The 19,166-nt window shown below is 40.3% G+C and overlaps 7 protein-coding genes across 11 annotated transcripts; 5 read left to right on the forward strand and 2 right to left on the reverse strand.

The window, feature by feature from the left end:
* Positions 1 to 1,075: 1,075 nt before the first annotated feature.
* LOC137583408 (carboxypeptidase D) lies at positions 1,076 to 19,155 on the reverse strand. 5 transcript variants are annotated; one of them, XM_068298421.1, is made up of 10 exons: positions 19,081 to 19,155; positions 18,545 to 18,586; positions 3,340 to 3,587; positions 2,935 to 3,267; positions 2,684 to 2,871; positions 2,521 to 2,550; positions 2,096 to 2,391; positions 1,848 to 2,024; positions 1,694 to 1,786; positions 1,076 to 1,597 (listed from the first exon to the last, which is right to left on the reverse strand). In XM_068298421.1, the coding sequence occupies exons 3-10, from the start codon at positions 3,567 to 3,569 to the stop codon at positions 1,499 to 1,501; spliced, it is 1,446 nt and encodes a 481-aa protein (XP_068154522.1). In that variant the 5' UTR covers positions 3,570 to 3,587; positions 18,545 to 18,586; positions 19,081 to 19,155; the 3' UTR covers positions 1,076 to 1,498. The 5 variants fall into 5 exon arrangements, with proteins under 5 accessions (XP_068154522.1, XP_068154518.1, XP_068154520.1 ...); XM_068298417.1 differs by having other exon boundaries at positions 2,521 to 2,561; positions 2,683 to 2,871; XM_068298419.1 differs by having other exon boundaries at positions 2,521 to 2,561; positions 2,683 to 2,871; positions 18,545 to 18,583; positions 19,081 to 19,151.
* LOC137583463 (chymotrypsin-2) lies at positions 4,070 to 4,928 on the forward strand. The gene is made up of 2 exons (XM_068298509.1): positions 4,070 to 4,311; positions 4,372 to 4,928. Exons 1-2 carry the CDS (start codon positions 4,091 to 4,093, stop codon positions 4,907 to 4,909), a joined length of 759 nt encoding a protein of 252 aa, XP_068154610.1. The 5' UTR covers positions 4,070 to 4,090; the 3' UTR covers positions 4,910 to 4,928.
* On the reverse strand, positions 6,074 to 6,993 carry LOC137583473 (serine protease SP24D). Its single transcript, XM_068298522.1, has 2 exons — positions 6,766 to 6,993; positions 6,074 to 6,707 (listed from the first exon to the last, which is right to left on the reverse strand). The coding sequence occupies exons 1-2, from the start codon at positions 6,969 to 6,971 to the stop codon at positions 6,173 to 6,175; spliced, it is 741 nt and encodes a 246-aa protein (XP_068154623.1). The 5' UTR covers positions 6,972 to 6,993; the 3' UTR covers positions 6,074 to 6,172.
* LOC137583516 (chymotrypsin-1) lies at positions 7,236 to 8,202 on the forward strand. Its single transcript, XM_068298574.1, has 2 exons — positions 7,236 to 7,480; positions 7,542 to 8,202. The coding sequence occupies exons 1-2, from the start codon at positions 7,257 to 7,259 to the stop codon at positions 8,101 to 8,103; spliced, it is 786 nt and encodes a 261-aa protein (XP_068154675.1). The 5' UTR covers positions 7,236 to 7,256; the 3' UTR covers positions 8,104 to 8,202.
* Positions 8,990 to 10,177, forward strand: sphe (spheroide). Its single transcript, XM_068298576.1, has 2 exons — positions 8,990 to 9,299; positions 9,376 to 10,177. The coding sequence occupies exons 1-2, from the start codon at positions 9,061 to 9,063 to the stop codon at positions 9,905 to 9,907; spliced, it is 771 nt and encodes a 256-aa protein (XP_068154677.1). The 5' UTR covers positions 8,990 to 9,060; the 3' UTR covers positions 9,908 to 10,177.
* Positions 11,669 to 12,578, forward strand: LOC137583517 (serine protease SP24D-like). Its single transcript, XM_068298575.1, has 2 exons — positions 11,669 to 11,931; positions 12,002 to 12,578. The coding sequence occupies exons 1-2, from the start codon at positions 11,681 to 11,683 to the stop codon at positions 12,525 to 12,527; spliced, it is 777 nt and encodes a 258-aa protein (XP_068154676.1). The 5' UTR covers positions 11,669 to 11,680; the 3' UTR covers positions 12,528 to 12,578.
* On the forward strand, positions 12,839 to 13,845 carry LOC137583453 (serine protease SP24D-like). The gene is made up of 2 exons (XM_068298498.1): positions 12,839 to 13,119; positions 13,185 to 13,845. The coding sequence occupies exons 1-2, from the start codon at positions 12,875 to 12,877 to the stop codon at positions 13,732 to 13,734; spliced, it is 795 nt and encodes a 264-aa protein (XP_068154599.1). The 5' UTR covers positions 12,839 to 12,874; the 3' UTR covers positions 13,735 to 13,845.
* Positions 19,156 to 19,166: the final 11 nt, after the last annotated feature.

Below are 19,166 nucleotides of genomic sequence, written 5' to 3' on the forward strand. Positions count from 1 at the left end.
ATTTCACTTTAAGGTTTGAGCGTTGAACAAATCCTCCTTGGACAAGTTTCTGTGTTTTTTTGGTAAGAGAATTCGCCTTGATGTATATAAAGGTCTCCCATTGTATCTTATAAGGAAGTATTAATCTACTTCTGGAAAGTTTTTATTGTTGTCGGAGACATCACATTTTCAAAGAATACATAAGTTAGTTGAAATTTAGTTTTCAATGGTTAATTTGGATGAAATGGTATATTAAAGTTGGCAAAATCTATAGTGCTTTAGCGATTCTATAATATATAAGTCTCTCTGAGATACGTCGCCTCCTATAGAACAAGTTGAGCCTGCACCTCGACCAACTATGATGCAGTGAGACGTGAATAGAACGCTGAATGGGTTCCGTATCCACACTATCCACATGTTTCATTATTGACTTCCCATATCTGGAGTAAGCACTTTAACGCCCAATACTAACTTCCTTTGTGACCAATCTGATTCTGCTGACTTCACCGGAAGAGCTACTTACTTTCAAGATCGGCCACAGTACGATCAATAGACGTTGATCAGCCCTCTTGAGGGAAAAGGCAACCAAGAAAAACAAAAAGTTGTCTTGTTTATCCTTTGTTCTGTCTATTCTATACGACATTCTTAATATACTTCAATAGCCGCGACGATTTGGCCGTGTTCGTTGCCATAATAGCCAAGATCTCAGAGACTTTAAGAGCTTAAAATGGCAAAGTTTTTATTGTAGGCTTTGTATTAAATGATTTATTTACTTACAGGAACTTTTCTATATATTTGCGACCAAATTTCTTGAACTTCAACGATTTTTCCAAGTCAGAAATTGGAGGAAAACAAGATTCGATAGTTCGTTTTTCTCGACTATGCTAAATTGCACTTGAACATGTTTATTTCATTTTATTTTTGTTGTTAAGTCTAAATAAAAAATAATTTAGTTCTATAATTAGAGGGCAAACAAAAAAAAAAATAAGTTTGGAAAGGATTCTTACAAAACTAGAGACGACCAAAAGTGAAAGAGTCGCCAAAATTAACCGAAAATATTTGAGTACAAGCTATTTAGGCCATTACTTATGGTCGAGAAGATACCATTATCATTGGGGGAGACACCGCCGGCTGGATAGGGCGGGGCAGCTGGCCTATAATGCTGAGGTGCCTGAATTGGCCTTCCATAGAACGAGGGGCCTCCGGCCGGGGCGATACCCTCGAGGCGCTGCATAGGAGAAGTCAAATGGTTTGTATACATACATCGAAAACTACGTGTGTGTGTGAACTTACAATAATAAACCATTAAGAACTAGATAATTGTGTATAAGTGTGTGTGTGTGTGTAAGATAAGGGTTAAAAGCAATTTTTGATTTCTAAATTTGTTAAAAGGCATCCAACATAATGAAGAGAGCAGAGAGATAGAGAATTAAGGGGGCGGGTCTTGTTAGTTAGTTTAGTTTTTAGTAGCTCTACTATTTACACGCCATTCATTCAAAATCCAAAAGTGTTAATTAGCCTAATCAGTGGGTGGAAACTGCAGCTTGCCATTCACTTGACGTTGCTGCTGTTGCTGGGCGACCACGGGTGAGGGGGCAGACGTTGCTGGCACCAGGTACTAAGAGTTATCAAATAGTTTAGTTAGTTAGTTAGTTAGTTAGTCGGTAGTAGCCAAACCAATTGTAATCGTAAGTGTTAAGCAAGCTATACAAACCTTTGATGGTTGCAGAGTCACATTAAGCAATGTGGGATGCTGTTCCACAATCACAAATTCCACCTCACGTGGAGCATAGCCCTCGGCGAAGACCTGGATTGGGTTTTGGAAATAATCAAAATTGAATAGAAAAGAGGATCTCTCTTGCACTCACTTCCACTTTGTAATAGCCTGGCAATAAAATCCGCCAAAATTCACCATATTTGGTTGTCTGGAAGCCAACATCACGACCCTTAATCTTAATGGAGGCGCGTTCAATGGGCATGCCCGCCGGATCGAAGACAAATCCCTGGACACCACGATGAGCCTCAGCCAGGAATTTGATTAAAGACTACAATAGAGCAAACAAAATTATGATGATCAGAATGGAATCAAGTATTTTAATCCTTTTCCAATGCTAACCAGTTGATTGTCCTCCCAGTATTTCTTAAGCTCATAGGCCGGTGGAAATTTGCAGCAGGATATCTCTAGAGTGATCTCCATGCAGCCATACCAAACATAATTGTAGTCCTGCATGCCGCCAGTCAGAGGATACCAAGCGGCGCCATTTGTGATGCCGTTCTCAAAGGCCGGAGTGGCCGATTTGCAGGCCACACCTCTGGACATTTTGGCATGATTGCGGGCATAGACGAGAGACAAGTGCTTGAATACATCATCATCGGGCGTTAGGGATGGGCCTGCCGAATAAGTCTGGAACACTGCGCCCAAAGGACATGTGGGCGGCATAGAGAGAAAGAGAGACAAAGAGAGAAAGAGTGGTGATGAGATACATGTAGATTTGAGTTGACTCAGATTCTGCTTCCTTCCTTCCATTCTTCCTTACTCACTCGCGCACAGTGCGGACGAACGGCAAATTCCTTTGAGCAGCCATATTGGTGCAAAAGGGAAAGGTAAAAAAAGGGGAAATTCAGTTGGCTTTTGGGTTCACAGGATAGAGAGAGAGGCTTAGTGGGATGGGTTGGCTGGCTAAGCCCAGATGGGACTACTTACTAGAATTGGGTGTATTATCATATGGATAACTGGCCACCAAGGCTCCCCCGTGCAGACTGCCGCTCAATACAAATTGTATTTTCGATATCCAATCCTTGACAGCATCCGTTTCGGGTTGGCCACGTTTATTATTCTGCTTAAAGTAATCTGGGAAATTGCGATTCAAATCAAAGCCGCGGGCATTATACCTGAGAATAGGGTAGAGCAAAACCATTTAAGCCGAGGCAGGGTAAAGTAGATGGATCACTTACCTGCCCTGACCACCATCACAGGTGCCCTCTTTGGAAACGGCATAGCCATCGGGATTCATCGTTGGCAAGATGTGTATGCGGGTATTGTCCAATAGCCATTTAACATATTGATCCGTATTATAGCTCGTTACAAAGTACTGGATGAGATGCAAGAGCATCTCTCGACCCACTGGCTCGTTGCCATGAATATTACCAACATATTTGACATCCGGCTTGCCAACCAAATGCTCATACGGTGACGAACTCACCACCATGACCCATAGATCGCGTCCCTGAATCGATTTGCCAATGGAATAGAGAGCCGTCAGATTCGGGTACCGGGCACTGGTGGCTCTGGAATACGCATAATACACAAATGTTATCGCAAAGGGGAAGGGTATGGGGAAAAAAGGGGTTCTTCCTTACCTCAGGAATCGTGTGAGCTCTTCATGATCATGATAGACAAAATCCAAATGTTGTGCATCCGGTGAGTAGGCACGCGGCTCTGGCATCAATTGCTCCGTATCCGACACTGAAACGGTTTTGGCCCAGCTCAGCTGGATGAGTGAGGAGTGGCTGGCAAGGAGTGAGAGCAGCAATGGCAACATTAGTAACTGTCCCCTAGATGCCATTGTGGTTGGTGTTCGCCAGATCATGTTTGGATGACGTCAAGTCTGCAAATGCACAGAGGAGCCAGTAAGTCCGACAATTTATGAGTGGAAATAATGTGGAAGACAACGTTGACGACGACGACGATGATGATGATGATGACGATGAGACAGGCAACAGGTTGTGGGCCTGAAACGTGCCTCAATGTACACAGCACATATGTATGTACAGTGCATTGGCCGCATTGGACGTGGATTGGAAACGTGTTAGTTTCCCTTTCCCCGACCATCTGGCCACATCGCCCCAGAAAAATGATCAGAGTGATCAGAGTTCATTGATATCTCGCAGCCATTCACGAAATTCGCAGAAATTTAGTGTTCTTCCTTCTTGCGTTTGCTTTCATCAAATCAAGTCGAACGTTGTCTAATCAAACAATCAGACAATAATCGCAACCGGACGACAACCACTATCTATCGGCCACTTATGGGAGAGACCCTGGATAAGATTACCCCACTGTTGGGCTATAAAAGCCCCAGCACACGCCCCAGAGTCTGTTCACAAACACAAGATGAAGCTAACTGGAATACTAATCGGAATATTGGCCGTATCAACAACTTTTGCCCATCCCCAGGGACGGATTGCTGGCGGTGAGGATGCCGTGGTGGGTCAATTGCCATATCAGGGGGCCCTCTCCATCGGTGGCAGTTACAATTGTGGTGCAGCAATCATATCGGAGCGTTATGCCTTAACAGCTCTGACTTGTGTCTGTTCCGCGGGCAGTGATAGACCGTAAGTGAACCCGCCCTCTAGTTGTCCAGAAGAGTTTGTAATTGCTTTGATCATTTCCAGCTGGCCTGCCACATTATTTATGGTCTCGGGAGGCTCGGTGGATCTTTATAGCGGTGGCCAACGCATTCGTGTGGAAGAGATCACAATTAATCCCAATTACAACACCCTAAACACTGGCATCGCTTTGCTACGTCTCTCCGAGCCATTCGTCTTCAATGATGATGTCAGCGCTTTACCCTTGGCCACTGAGAATCCCCCACTGGAAGCCACTGTGGACATCTCTGGCTGGGGTCGCACCACCGAAACCGAAGAGAATATGCATCGCATTTTACAAATCGGTAACGCCAAAGTTGTGGCCCAACGTGAGTGCAGCCTGGCACGGGACGAAGAGGTTCCAGTAGATAATGATCAGGTGATCTGTCTGGGCCATCAACGGCGCCAGGGCATTTGTGGCGGCGATCTCGGTGGCCCAGCTGTCTACAAGAACACTCTGGTCGGTCTGGGTGGCCAACTCTTGGGCGAATGCGGTAGCCTTTTGCCAGAGCGTTTCATAAGCATTGCCTCCAACTATCAGTGGATCAAAGCGCAAATTGAATAAAGTCGACAGAAAATTGCAACAGTTCTTAACTTAATGCCAGAAACTATAGATAATAGAGAAATAGAGAGGAAGGCAAGTAAATAATTATGACATTTGTTGGGTTTTGTTTAAAAAACAAGTATTTTCCAGAACCCATAGACTTTTTAGTCTCAAAGTCCCAAAACTCCTCAATCTTCCATCTTGATTTGGCAACAAATTATCCAATTAGCCAACATTTTCAAATTATTTGAGTTATTTCATAAAACTTTGAGCTAGTTGTTGCGTAGAAGCATTATCAGATGAGAAAGTCGAGTGAGTTGCATTCCAGAATCTTATCTTATAGTCCCCCTATTTTAATACTCTCTATCTAAAAGGGATTATTAATTTTCATCACGTGGTTTGCAATTAAATAAAAAATAAAGTAACTCTAATTATGTCTAACTCTAAACTGAGGGAACTTTGCCCCTAAAGTATGCAATAACACAACGACAAATCGTTTTTCGAAAACTATACAGAAATTTGAGAAAGTCCTATTGATTATTAAAAATCTAAGGCATATAAGAAGTTATAAATTTATCAAATATAATACATAATTTTCCAGTTTATTGCATACTTTTGGGGGCAAAGTTCCCCTATTTAAGAGATCATTTGAAAATGGTTTTGCCATCAATCGTATTACAAGTTTTTCCATTTCCCTATTAACTTCTAATACTGTTCATTTCACTTTGGACCACATTTTTCATACAGTTTGGAATTTTTGAAATATTGACTATGAGAATTCAGAATTTCAAATCTCTTTACAGAGCTAAGAAATATATCATTTAAATTTCAAATTGATGTTTCTCTTAGTTTAAAGGATAGACATTAGCGAATCGATAGATTAGATTAGAATTTGAATTTTTGAACTAATTGGATATAGATTTAAGTTTAGGTAAGAAATTACTTGATCTTTTTATGCAAACTAAACAGTTTGAAAGAGTATTTCATGATCGGCATGAACAATGTGAGTTGTTTATCTCTTTGAGCAATAATCTAATTGTTGGAACTCAATATAATATATACGATAACATTAAATAGATAAATTTCAATTTAATTGTATATATTAACGTAAGACAATGAATTACTCTTCAAGTTGAAAAGTTCTAGAATCTAGATTCTAGATTTTCAAATCGGGAGATATACAGATACATGGCGAAAGAGAATATTTATTGTAGATTTAAACTAAGTTTCGCCCTCCAATGAACGGGACGTCAATAAACAAATTTTATCTTTACACACACAAATCTAAGAACTATTCGCATTTATCCATGACAAGTAATGGACGATATTTTGATAGCCATCTGGTTGTTGGGTACCACAGTCGGATAAGAAAAATGTGCCAATGCCGACTAGCTGATTGTTGTATACGGCCGGGGCGCCGGCATCGCCAGTGCATAGTCCGGCAGTGGTTGTCGCTCCCGTCTCTGGGGCCAGACAGAGTAGGCCCTCTTGGTCCAAGTAGGTCTCTGCTCGGCAATCTGCTTGGCTTATGACCTGCCGTGTGCCCACCTGCAGGCGATGACTGGGTGTGCCATCCAACTCGGAGGCACCCCAACCTGTATAGGTGACCTCAGAGCCAACTGGAGGTTCTTCTGTGGCCAAGTCGATGGGCTGGGTATTGGCATTCGGGGTGACCTTAGCCTCTAGCTTCAGCAGAGCTAAATCACTGATGCCCAAGGAGTAATTACTGTGGACCACAATGCTCGAAAGTTGAATCAACTGACCGGCGGCTAGACGCTGAATGCTGCCAACGCGAGCCTGGAAATTGCGAGCTGGATAGCTGAGCAAGGGACAGTTGTACGATCGATTACTTGACATGATTTTAGAGTTTAGTTTACCTGGAAGTGCCACTGCCAACTGTGACGCAATGGGCGGCTGTTAGGACCCATTGGTCCTTGATCAAGCAGCCATTACAAATATGTTTGCCCTCTTGCTGTAGGGAGACACTATATGGATGAGAACCGACAGCAGCCAGATCACGGGCTGCAACCTGCAAGGTAGCCACTCCAATCAGAAGGAGGACAACTTGAATTGGCCTCATCATTTCAGGGCCTTTCAATGCTAACTGAAAAGGCGTCTTCTGGTTCGAGCCGCATTTATATTGGATCAGTTTATTGTCACAGGGGCGGGGGATACGGGGGGCAGGCTCGTCGTTTCGCAAATAGGCAAACTAACAATAGTAACTGCCACAAAACGGAATCTTATCGAGCCGGAGAGGCTTGTAAATCGTTTGCCCACTTATCGAACGCTGTCGATTAGATTTAAGCGCAAAATCCACTTAGACCATTCATCGGCAATTTGAGTTTCGGTCAGTTTTGATTTCAACACCATGGCTAGCCAACGCACACTATTGCTACTCGGATTGTTTGCTCTTGGAGCTGTTGCCTCGCCGCCGCAGGGTCGTATTCTGGGCGGTGAAGATGTGCTGGCCGGTGAATATCCCTGGTCGGCATCGTTGCGTGTGGACAAAACCCATGTCGGTTCGGCCACCATCATAAGCAACACCAAACTGCTGACAGCGGGTCATTTGGTCTCCAAAATAGGCACCACACCGTAAGTCCAGTCAGCCAGCCAGATCTAACCAATCTAACGATCCCCTCCATCTCACTTCTAGTCTGAGTGTCAGCAGTGTGGCTGTCCGTGTGGGCAGCATCAATCAATATGCCGGTGGCATCATCTATGATGTTTGCGACATAGTAATCCATCCATCCTATGGCAATTTCGTTCATGACATAGCCGTATTGACACTATGCGATGAATTGGAGTATACTGAGAAAATTGCTGCCGCCACTTTGCCCACCAAGGCTGAGGAACCCGAGGAGGGTGAGGATGCTCCAGTCACTGAGCTGCCCAATGGTACACCCGTCTATGTGGCCGGTTGGGGTGAACAAACGGACGGCACTTTGGCCTACAAGCAACAGAAGTCCAATTTCAATACCCTCAGCTCCAGCAATTGTGAATATGAATGCGGTTTTGGCTATGAGCATTCTCTCTGCCTGACCACTGGCTCCAATCAGGGCATTTGCCGTGGTGATGCCGGCTCTGCTGTGCTCGATGATGACAATGTCTTGGTGGGCTTGGCCAGTTTCAATTTTGGCGATTGTGGCAGTGATTATCCCAATATAGCTGTTCGTATCTATTACTATTTGGATTGGATAAACAGCTTGTTGGAGTAAATCATGAACTCTCTTTCTATATATATATATATATATGTATATATATGATAATTTTTTTTTACAATTTTTTTTCTTGTGCATAAATGAATTAGTTTGCAATTGCCTCGTGTTGTTGTTTTTTGTTTGTCGTTGCTATAATCCATCAAAGTGAACAATTTTTATGGTACTCCGTCGTGGACATGAGAGATAACGATTATATAGCTACACCTACACCTACATAGGTATATATGTATGTGGTTATATTGATAAATATATTACTATTATTAGTGGTCATTTATGTCATTTATGGCGTCCAATTGGACTAATGACTAGACTAGAAATTCAACCTTGACTACAGTGAAAAAATGCCTTGAGGATTTGTGTATCCCGACTTTGACCAAATCATCGGTAGACTATAAATAACAATTCAACATAAAAATGTCATTTACAATATTGGCTGTGAATCGGCTTTTTCCCTAGATCTTTATCAGGGCAACACATGTCGCCTAACATGGAATTTACGTAAGTTCCAGATCCAGATAAGAATCCCGATCTTTGATTGCCATCACGATCAGTTGTCGTTCGATTCTCTTTGATGGGTTTTGAGTCATGGCCGTTACTCATCCCCAAGATGCCTTGTTAGATATCTTGTCATGGTCATAGATCACTGATTACGCCGATCCAATTGCTTTTGTGTTTGTGCCTTTGGTTTTTTGCGCGTTTTACGAGTATTGACGGTTAGCGGTATTAACTGCCAAACGTTCAATTTAGGCGCTGGCCATTCGATAAGATTAGATTTACCAAAGACGATAAGACGAAAACGCGAAAGGTGGGCAATTGTGGATAAGAAGGAGGTGGAGGGGGAGAAGGAGGACGACAATGTCGGTAGCAGACTTATGCCTTAACCGTATATTAACGGCATTTGGTTAGAGCATTTCCATTCCATAAGACGTTCCCGACGGACGATTTGTGCCCAAAATGACGCAATTTGCGCTTTCTAGTTTCTTGATTTACTGTTCGATCGCCCTGATCGCTTTGAACAAATGCAATGCCATCAAAATCGATGGACGCATTTTGGGCGGTGATGAAGCTGATGCCAATGCCACGCCCTATGCGGCCTCTTTGCGAGTGGACAACGCCCATGCCTGCGGAGCATCCATTCTGGATGCAACACATTTGGTGACAGCAGCTCATTGTCTCTATCGTAACTCTCAACTGTAAGTAGAGGAGTTCCAGCGGACAGAAACAGGAAGAAGGAATTATCAATCACGATCTCTCTCTCGCTCTTTTTAGCATTGATGCCTCCCGCCTTTCCATACGTGTGGGCAGCACCAATCAGTATGCTGGAGGACGCATTCTTACCATATCCAAGGTCACACCTCATCCCGATTTCTACAAGCTCACCAATAATATAGCCGTAATTACGACAAGCGAACCTCTGGCATGGACAACACGCATCCAGCCAATTGCATTGCCCAGCAGCGATTCGGAATTGCCTCAAGAGGGCGATGAGGTAATTGTGGCCGGTTGGGGTACCACTGTGGATGGCTCCACCTCGTACAAGATTCGCGAGATTGCCCTCACATACTCCTCCAGCTCGGTGTGCCTGGATGCCTACAGTGATCAGGACAGTCGCAGTTTCTGCCTCTCGCACGCCTTGAAGGAGGGCACTTGCCATGGCGACGGCGGCTGTGGCGCCGTCTACAACAACGAGCTGGTCGGTCTGACCAACTTCGTGGTGGGAGCCTGTGGCTCACGTTATCCCGATGTCTTTGTCAATGTTCGCAGCTATGTGGATTGGCTAAATGAACAACTGGCCGCCTAACATGTCACTCCCTCTGTCCCTCTCTTTGGTTATCCCTTTTTGTATTTGTTTATAGAATGCGAGTAAATCGATTAATGAAACATTTTTCGTTAGTCAATCAATTGAAAATTCATTTGTCAAGAGGATCGTGTAGTTTTAGATGTAATTACTATCAATTTCAGATAAGATATTTTCAATTTGTTTGAGATTGTATGTATGTATATTAAAGAGCAATCAAATTCATTATTCAAATAAAAGGGCATTTTGATGTCAGCCAAGAAGAAAAACATAGCATACAGGACCTTCTATCTGTATAAGCATCGACTAGGACTTGGACATAGGCGGATCTAGGCAGGGGAAGTAAGAAGAATTTGCTTCCAAAAGACCTGAAATTTGTTTATTATGACGTATTAAGGAGTTTTTGAATACTCTGTGGATATACGTATATAAATACTCAAAGCAAACATTGAATGAACATAATAAAACAATCTTCTAACAATAAGGCATTCACACTTTTCCAGCCAATTGCATACTTTAAGGGGCAACAATCAAAGAATCAGAATCAGAATTAGCTTCTATTAATATCTTTCAGTGTGTCGAAACCAAGCATCTAAAAGATTTTCTATCTATACTATTTATATTAAATAATTTTAAAAGAGACCATTAAACTTTAAACAATTACTATAATGATTACATTCCCTAATTCGATCACATTCAAGTCGCCAATTCACATAATTTTCAATGCCATTTAAAAAATGAAACAATAATTTTCGCTGTATTTTCCGGTTTCAAAACTTTACTAACTTAAACAGCATAAACGGATCTAGAAAATATTTTCAGTGGATATCCGATCAAAACTTAAGATTTTCAGTAATTTTTGTTAGATTAAGAAATTTTTCACTAGCTGGGAGAATGAAGAATGTTAAAGATAATTCAAAATATTAACAATATTTTGAAAACATTTGGACCAAATTCATAACCAAATGGGAATTCTTTATAACATTCCAAACGTGTTGCCTCCATAAGTTTAAAATCATATTTAGAGAATATTAACAATTTCTTAAAAATTACCCATATTTTCTTAAGGTATTTATCGATTCTTCCTTTAATAGTATAGTAATTCGTTTCGACAAACCTTTTCCTTCCTACATTACTTTAATGTGACTTTAATTTGACTCAGTTTTTATCTTAGATAACATAAACCATATCTTGAAGGCCATAACCAGTTGAGAATTACAGGGAAATAGTGCAAAAGGAGACGGAGAGAAAGAGAGAGAGAGAGGGAGATAGAGGTAAACTTATTTCCACTTGACAACAAATCCAATTAAGGCAAATTTGAGTGAAATATTTATGTAGATTAGGTAGAATCTTCCGAGGAAAGACGGAAGCAAAGTAAACCTTGAGGGAACTACAATGGCTAGATGGAAACATTGATTGAAATTACAATCAATACTGATAAAACGAAGGTCTAAAGTGTTTTGTACATTTCGCAATAAGCTGTAAATTCTCTCAGTGGGTTTTTTTAGTGGATACACCGCAAACCATGCGCCTAATTGTTGGGGCAAATCCTTTTGCTTCTGAACGATTGGCTGTAAATCATGTTTGATCATTTTGTTGGGTCTATAATTTAAGTAGCGTAATCGAATCGTTTTGGAAATCAGTGGTGAAAAACAGGAGATACAGCACCAGTACGATAAGATAGCCAGCCGAAATCAATTGGAAATCACTTGTCCAGCATAAATAGATGAAGTAATTGAGGGCTCATGGCATTCTGTTATTAGCGATCTATTTAAAATGTCGAGAACTCTGATCGCTCTGGTTGTCGCCGTCGTCGTCGTCGTGGGCCTGGCCTCGGCTGTTCCTCTGCCGGAATTGGAGGGACGCGTGGTGGGTGGCGTGGACGCTACAACTGGTCAATTTCCCCATCAGATCTCATTGCGTTACTCGGGATCTCATATTTGTGGTGGCTCCATCATAGCCCGCCAATATATCCTGACTGCAGCTCATTGCGTCACCAGTGAATTGGAGAATGGCACATTGATTGTGTAAGTGTGCTTTGGATGGTCTCTCTCTATCTATCTCTCTCTCTCACTCTCTATCTCTCTGTTATTGTAGTACCCCGGCCAATCTGTTGAGCATACGTGCTGGCAGCTTGGATCGCTTTGCTGGCGGTGTTATTAGCCAAGTGATTGAAGTCAAAGTCCATGAGAATTATGGCAACTTTTTGAACGATGTGGCTCTCATGCTGCTGGAGAAGCCTCTGATCTTTTCTTCACAAATCCAGGCCATACCATTGGCCAGTGTGAACACGCCCGAGAATACGGATATCGTTATTTCCGGATGGGGTCGTGTGAAAACCAATGGCGATATTCCTCGCGTCCTGCAATGGAACACACTGAGCTCGTTGTCGCAGCGCTCCTGCATGACATCCACATTCATGTTCACATCGAGTCTACTCTGCCTGGCCCACACAGAGGGCAATGGGGCTTGCAATGGAGATTCAGGTGGTCCAGCCATATTGAATGGCGAAATTGTTGGCATCGCTGGCTTCGTTATGAGCGGCTGTGGCTCCAGTTATCCCGATGGTTATGCCAAGGTCTTCTATCATCGTGACTGGATCATTGAGCATGCGAATTTGTAAATTTAATCAAATAATAAAAAAAGGCCTCTTTTTACTTTTTGAAAGACCCCATCCCGGGCTTGAACTAATCTTAGATAACCCCTTTCGCGTGTGGCTGTGTAATACCTAACAAACCCCACAGTAAATAAGTTAACGAACTAACGAACGGATTGTAATTAAGGCGAGCTCAGGAGATAAGAGGGGACATACCTTTAGAATGGCACAATCACCCACCTCGACATTGACATTGGCACAACTGTCGACAATTGTTGATGATGATGAGACCAAGTTTGCTGATAGCGAGCCATCCATAAATAGTTGCAGCCAACGCTTCACTTTGTCATTGAGAACTTCAACCCTCTAAAGGCATGCATCGAGTTTTAAGCTTGTTATTCCTAATCTGCTGCTGGCTGCAGTTGTCAGTGCAGCAAGCGAGAGTCAATACTACGGAGCCGCCTAATTATGTGCCTCGTCCACGGATTGTTGGCGGTGTTGCCGCCCGTCCAGGACAATTTCCCTATTTGGTTTCAGTGCGCTTCTTTGAAAGACACATATGTACTGGCTCCATACTGAATCCGCAATTTGTTGTGACTGCTGCCCATTGCATTTATCGGTAAGCTGAATGAAGGATCCTCCCGTCGGTCCTCTAATCAATTCAATTTTGTGTATCCCTATCAGTGTGCCGGTATCATTGCTTTCTATTCATGCGGGCATCACACGTCTCAGTGCCTCTGGTGACGGCGAGAAGAGTCAAGTGGCGAAGGTAATTATGCATCCAAGCTTTAAGACGGTTTGTCGTGGCTCCTTTGATGTGGCCCTTCTGCGTCTGCCGCGGAATCTAACATTCAGCTCCGAGATCAACAGCATTCCCCTGGCCATCAATGATCCGCCTGTGAACAGCGATGTGACCATAGCCGGATGGGGTGCCACCTCCCACAGGGGTCCCGTGTCCAATGAATTGCTCTTTACCAATGTCACGTTGCTTTCACGGCAATATTGCGTAAAACATCACTACCTGAGATTGTCAGCCACAATCATGTGTCTGTATCACAATGCCAATGTTGGGGCCTGTCACGGCGACTCTGGTGGTCCTGCTGTCTATAATGGTGAACTGGTGGGCATTGCCAGTTGGGTCCTAAACTTGTGTGGCCTTTCTGAACCCGATGGCTATGAACGCGTTTCCGAAGTGCGTGAATGGATTATCGGGTTAATAAAAACAAACCGATGATACCTATTGTGCATTTACATTTTGCTTCATAACTTTTAAAGTAAATAACATTTTTGTTCCAAACAGAGGTAAAGTGCATAAAATCCTTTAATAAATGAACAGGCAATCCCATTTTTTCTCAAAGTGTCTCCTCTGCACTCCGAAATGTACGAAAACATGCTGTGACTTAAAATAGGAAATTTAGGCCAAAAACTATAATATTTAATACTTTGTTGGAATGACTAAGGTTTTTTCGAGGATAGTTTTTGTGCTGATTTTCTGTCACTGCTTTTAAAGGGCCTTTTTAAGGTCCTTTTTGTCAAAAATGTAGCTATTTCCAAATATTGGTATGTAAATATGCCAAAAATGATGAAGGATATGGTTGGTAATTCTACCAAGTTTTCCATTACTTTTCAGCAGTCTACACTGTCTGCAGTCAAGAATTGTATGAGCCAGGATTGGGGGTTATCGTGTGTATTCAACAATAAAGCATTTAGGAGCCCCAATTTGGCGACAGTAGCTAGTATACTTCTTTAAGAAAGGTTCAGAGAACCACTTCACTACATTATGATACCAATACAAGTAAAAATCTTGTTTTTTGGGCCTCCAACTATAATAGCTGTACTCCTTTGCTCCACAGTTGCTCGGAAAAACATTGCGTCTGTATTTTTTTTTTACTTCCCCACAGAATTATCCTTTTAACCGACTTTGTGCAAGACTTTGTGCCTTATATTTGTATATCAAAGCGAAATACTGTCTAATGAGCCGATTCTGTTAATTTGATAGATGGATTCTTTGGACCAAATGGTATAAGAAAGTTATTTATTCGAAGGATTTTTCATATCGTTGACTAAATGACATTTATAAGTAAGTAATATTTTAGCTTGTTAAATTTTGGAGAAATGAAGTAAGTAAGTCTCGCCGGCTTAGGTATACCATACACCAGTAAAGCAAATATTAACAATTTTATTAAACAAATGCATTTTCACATGCTTTTTACAAGCATATTTTATTGTTAGTATCTCGCTCACTCAAGCATACGAGCACCCTAGCGCCCCCACCAGCCAACGGCCAACTCCGGCCTTATGGAAAAACGGGCCGTGGTAAAAATTTGAAATAAACTTGATCACTTTACATACTACTCGAGTCTTCATACCAAATTTGGTGGCTCAAGATTTTACAGTCACCGAGATCTAGGTGTTCATACGGACGGACAGACGGACAAGGCTAGATAAACTCGGCTGTTGATCCTGATTAAGAATATACCATTTTTTATTTTTATTGGTGATTCTGTTGGTATCCTTTTATATTAATAAAAATATCGAAAATATTTCTGAAACTCCAAGTTATCTTTTCTGGAACTTATGGCCAAATTGTATAGTTTCAATATCCAAATATTTGATTTTCGAGAATGGTTTGCTTCTTAGCTTCTTTGGAACTTCATTTAGATATAATAATATCTAAATGAAATTCCAAATTTCAATTGGAAGAGACGAAGAATTCCAAAAAAAGTGAATTCATAGAGTCACCTGTACGATTTTCAGTGACATTTACTGTAAATATCGAAACATGTGTAGTTCTAAATGCGATTCATTCCAGCAATTGTCTCTCTCTCTCTCTTTCTAACTCTCTTTTTGATGGGTGGGGCTGAAGTTTTTTGGAGTTTTGTCGACAATTTATCAGAGCATAAACTGGGAGTGCAGTGAAAGTGAAAATCAGATTCAACACTTTTGCGGTAATTTTCCACTTTAAAATCGTTTAATGACTTTTTTGTTTTTGTTTTGTTCATTTTCATTTAACTTGTCTTCTGCTTATTTGCCTTTTTGTTTTTCTCTCCTTAGTTTTGTAGAGAGTGTGTGTGTTTTTTTATTTCAATTTTTGTCAGTCTGTCCGTCTGTCTACCTTTCCATTTTCTGGGGGCCTTGTCTACCTGTAATTATCTCTTTGTACGTGGTGTGAGCTGTGGCGTGGCTGCCTTTCCTGCCTACTTGTCAGTCGGTCCGACCGTCTCTTCATCCGCCGATCTGTCTGTCAATTGTTGAGTGTTAAATGCGACTCCAAAAAAATGCAATTCACGTGTAAGTCATTGAACCCGAGTTGGAAAATTTTCAACAATGAATTTGATGGAATGCCAAAACGTAATAAAAAATATATAGAATTTTCATTTCACAGATACAGGAAACACTCCTAGAGACGACCAAATTGTTCGTCTATGGGATCAAGAATCAGTGCAGGATTAGCCATATAGCAGGACTAACTCCATTAAGGGATTCTTGATCACTGAAAAGTTTATTTTATTTACCAGGTAAATTCATAAAAAGTAATTTGAAAATTTCGGAAAATTCTTGAAAATTTCTAACTTTACGAATCTGTAACAAACTTCAACACATTTTCAAGATGAGACATCATTTCAATGCCGTTAAAGTTAAATTTGTATTTGAAATGTCACTCGCGTTAACTATAAAATTATATTTTTAAGAGAGACAAAAAAAATCCCCAAAACAAAATAAAAGAAAATCCCAAAATATTTCACTAAACCATCTTTTCATGAAGCTCTAATTTATTTAATTTTTTTTGGTATTTGAAAAATTTAAGTCAAGATTATCAAATGAGATCAAAATCTATTTAAATCTCTATTAAAATCTCGAAAACTAAACCTTTTTGGTTTTTTAATATCCAAGTGTCTGATGCCATTTCCATTTAAATGATAAAAAAAAAAAAACTTTTCGCAATCGATGTTAAATTGATCAAAATACAATCACCAACATTTTTTTTAATTTTTAATTTTTACAAATGATCTCAAATATTCTTAAATTTATGAAACTTTAATTCTTAAAAAGTAACCTTTAAATTTTCATAAAAACCTCAAAAAGTCAAATTTGGCAAACTTATTTCAAAAATTGTGAGGTATACAAATATTCGGGTTTTTGATAACATTTTAAAGTATACTAAATTCCGATTTAATTAAGATATAACTTGTTTAAGAAGGTTAGAAACTGTTTAAAACATGTGCCAGAAAAAATGCTTGTTTAAAAAATCCTACAAAAAATCCATTATCAATGCGAATTTTTTGTGCATTTTTCTAATTTGCTATAAGCCCCCCCTCAAGGGCTACAGCCGGCCCTGTCTATAATATCCAACATATCCACAACTTCATAGTGACGACACTCATCAAATCTCATCTTTCGATTCGTGAGTTTTCAAATCTGTTTAAAATCTTTATGTCGCCTGAATATCGCCGATTCTCTCCGAAAACCCTTTTTTATATATGACATCTTTTTGTACGAAAAATTCCCTTTTTGACCATTAAGTCAGAAAGGCTTTGAGAGGCTTATGGAAGGCCATCGCCAGAAGAGGTTTTACTCTAGAATTAGTAAAATTCTCAAAGCAAAGACAAAGAACTTAAACAATATAGAGAAATGTTTTTTATTGGAAAAGTTCAACTTGTTTTCTTCTTAACTCTTGTCTGTCCTTTTTAAAGATATTTTCTAGTAAGAATATGTTCTTAACAAAACCTCTAATTAGATTAAGTTAAATACTTTAAAATGTTATGGCATTTAAATAGTTTATTTGTTTGTTTAACAAAAGAAAGTTTCACGTTTGGTAAGGATAATTGATCACTTTAGCTAATGTATTCAATATAGAGATAGATATTTATTGGTGAATCTCACTTTTTGTCTCCGGATCTCAGAGAATTTCACTTGAAGGCGTCTGTTTTCGTCGTCATCGTCGTCGTGGTCATTTAATCTGCTAGTTATTGTATTAGCTAGTGGTAGTAGTAATAGTAGTTGTTGTAGTAGTAGTCACTGTATGTGCCAGTTTAACTGTCGCGCTAACCGTTTTTTCCATGCAATTAGATTCGCATCGGCAGCAGACGGAGGTTTTTGGTTTTTGGTTTTGGTTTCGGTTCGGTTTTCAGTTTTTATTAACATGGAAAGTAATCAAAGACGTCTGCCTCCCAGTTGTCAGCGCCCCACCGTCATCTCCTCGAAACGCAAGTGGCTTTTAATGGTTAAAGAAAAGTTAAAGCCGATCAGAAGCCAGCACTTGATAACGGGTTTGCTGGTGTATGTAGTTGTAGTTGTATTTGATGGTGGTGCTGGTGGTGCTGGTGGCTCAAATCCGGCCAGCGAGACGTAGACGGCGACAAAGTTAACCCACTAACCTTGTTACCGTTAACCGTTGAAAGTGGCCACGTCAAGATTGCCTTTTTTTCTTTGCATTTTACTTATGCATATTTTGCATACCCTGCACATACATACTACATATGTAAGTACATTTCAATTTAATTGAAGTTATTTGCATTGGCGAAATATTTTTCTTTGTTAAGGAAAGGATTAAAACCTTAATAGTTCCTTATTACATTTGAAATTAATAATTTATTTCACTTTGCCTGCAGGGTATCACAGAGTTGTCATACTCCCAACCCTCAACAATAATTTAAAACAGCGAAATTTCAGTTGACTGTCAAGTTCAAGAGAAAGCAAAACAAAAACAAATAAAAGGACGTCATGCGCATTGGGATCCAATTGCTGTTGGGCCTAGACAAGGGGCTGGTAAAGTGGGGGTGGGGTTTTTTGGACTGCCAACAGCAGAAGGGCGAAAGGAAGTTTATATAACAACAAACATAGAGAATTGCATTGCATTGGCAATGACCTTGACCTTGGCATTGCAAATGGCCAAGCAACTAGCCTTGATGCAGCCAACCAACCAACTAACCCACCTACTAGCCACCCATCCAGGCCCCAACACACTCTATGCCCAGGTCGCTTGGCCTTGATCTTCAACTTGAAAGAAGAAATTTATTTCTATATTTTTTCTCTTCAATTACCTGGAATTGTGACGTTTTCTTCTTGTTCTGCTGCTGCTGCTGCTGTGTGTGTGTGTGTGTGTGTGATTTGTTTAAAACTTTATTTATAAATTATATATATTTCACTTCACGAACAAACAATAACGACAACAATAATAAAAAATAATTTGCATAAACTTTCGACTGACTTTTGCCGGGCTTCAATTTCTTTCTTCGCACCGGAAAAGGCAACAAGACATTTATTTATATATATATATATATATATATATATATATATATATATGTATATACATATGTATATGTCTATATATACCTACATACATATACATATGTATAAACGATTGCTTTGTTGTAATTTCTCTTTACGCCCACGCTTCAATTAGCACATAGCAAAGCAAACAACCAAAAAACATAAAAAAAATTAAACAGTTACATATAATAAAAATGAAACAAAAATCAGGCACAAATCACCAAAAGTAAATTTGTTTTGTTCATTTCTCAGATAGATGGTCTTCCAAAAGGAACCGAACCAACGATATTGTAACTGATTATCTTACTTTCTCAGATTCAAAGTTTATGTTTCGATTTTGAATTCGGTTTGATTTCTCGCGTCCGTCTGCCAGCGCCGTTCAAGTTCGACTGA

The sequence above is a fragment of the Drosophila tropicalis genome, unplaced genomic scaffold (assembly GCF_018151085.1).
Source record: "Drosophila tropicalis isolate 14030-0801.00 unplaced genomic scaffold, ASM1815108v1 contig_867, whole genome shotgun sequence".
NCBI lineage: Eukaryota > Metazoa > Arthropoda > Insecta > Diptera > Drosophilidae > Drosophila > Drosophila tropicalis.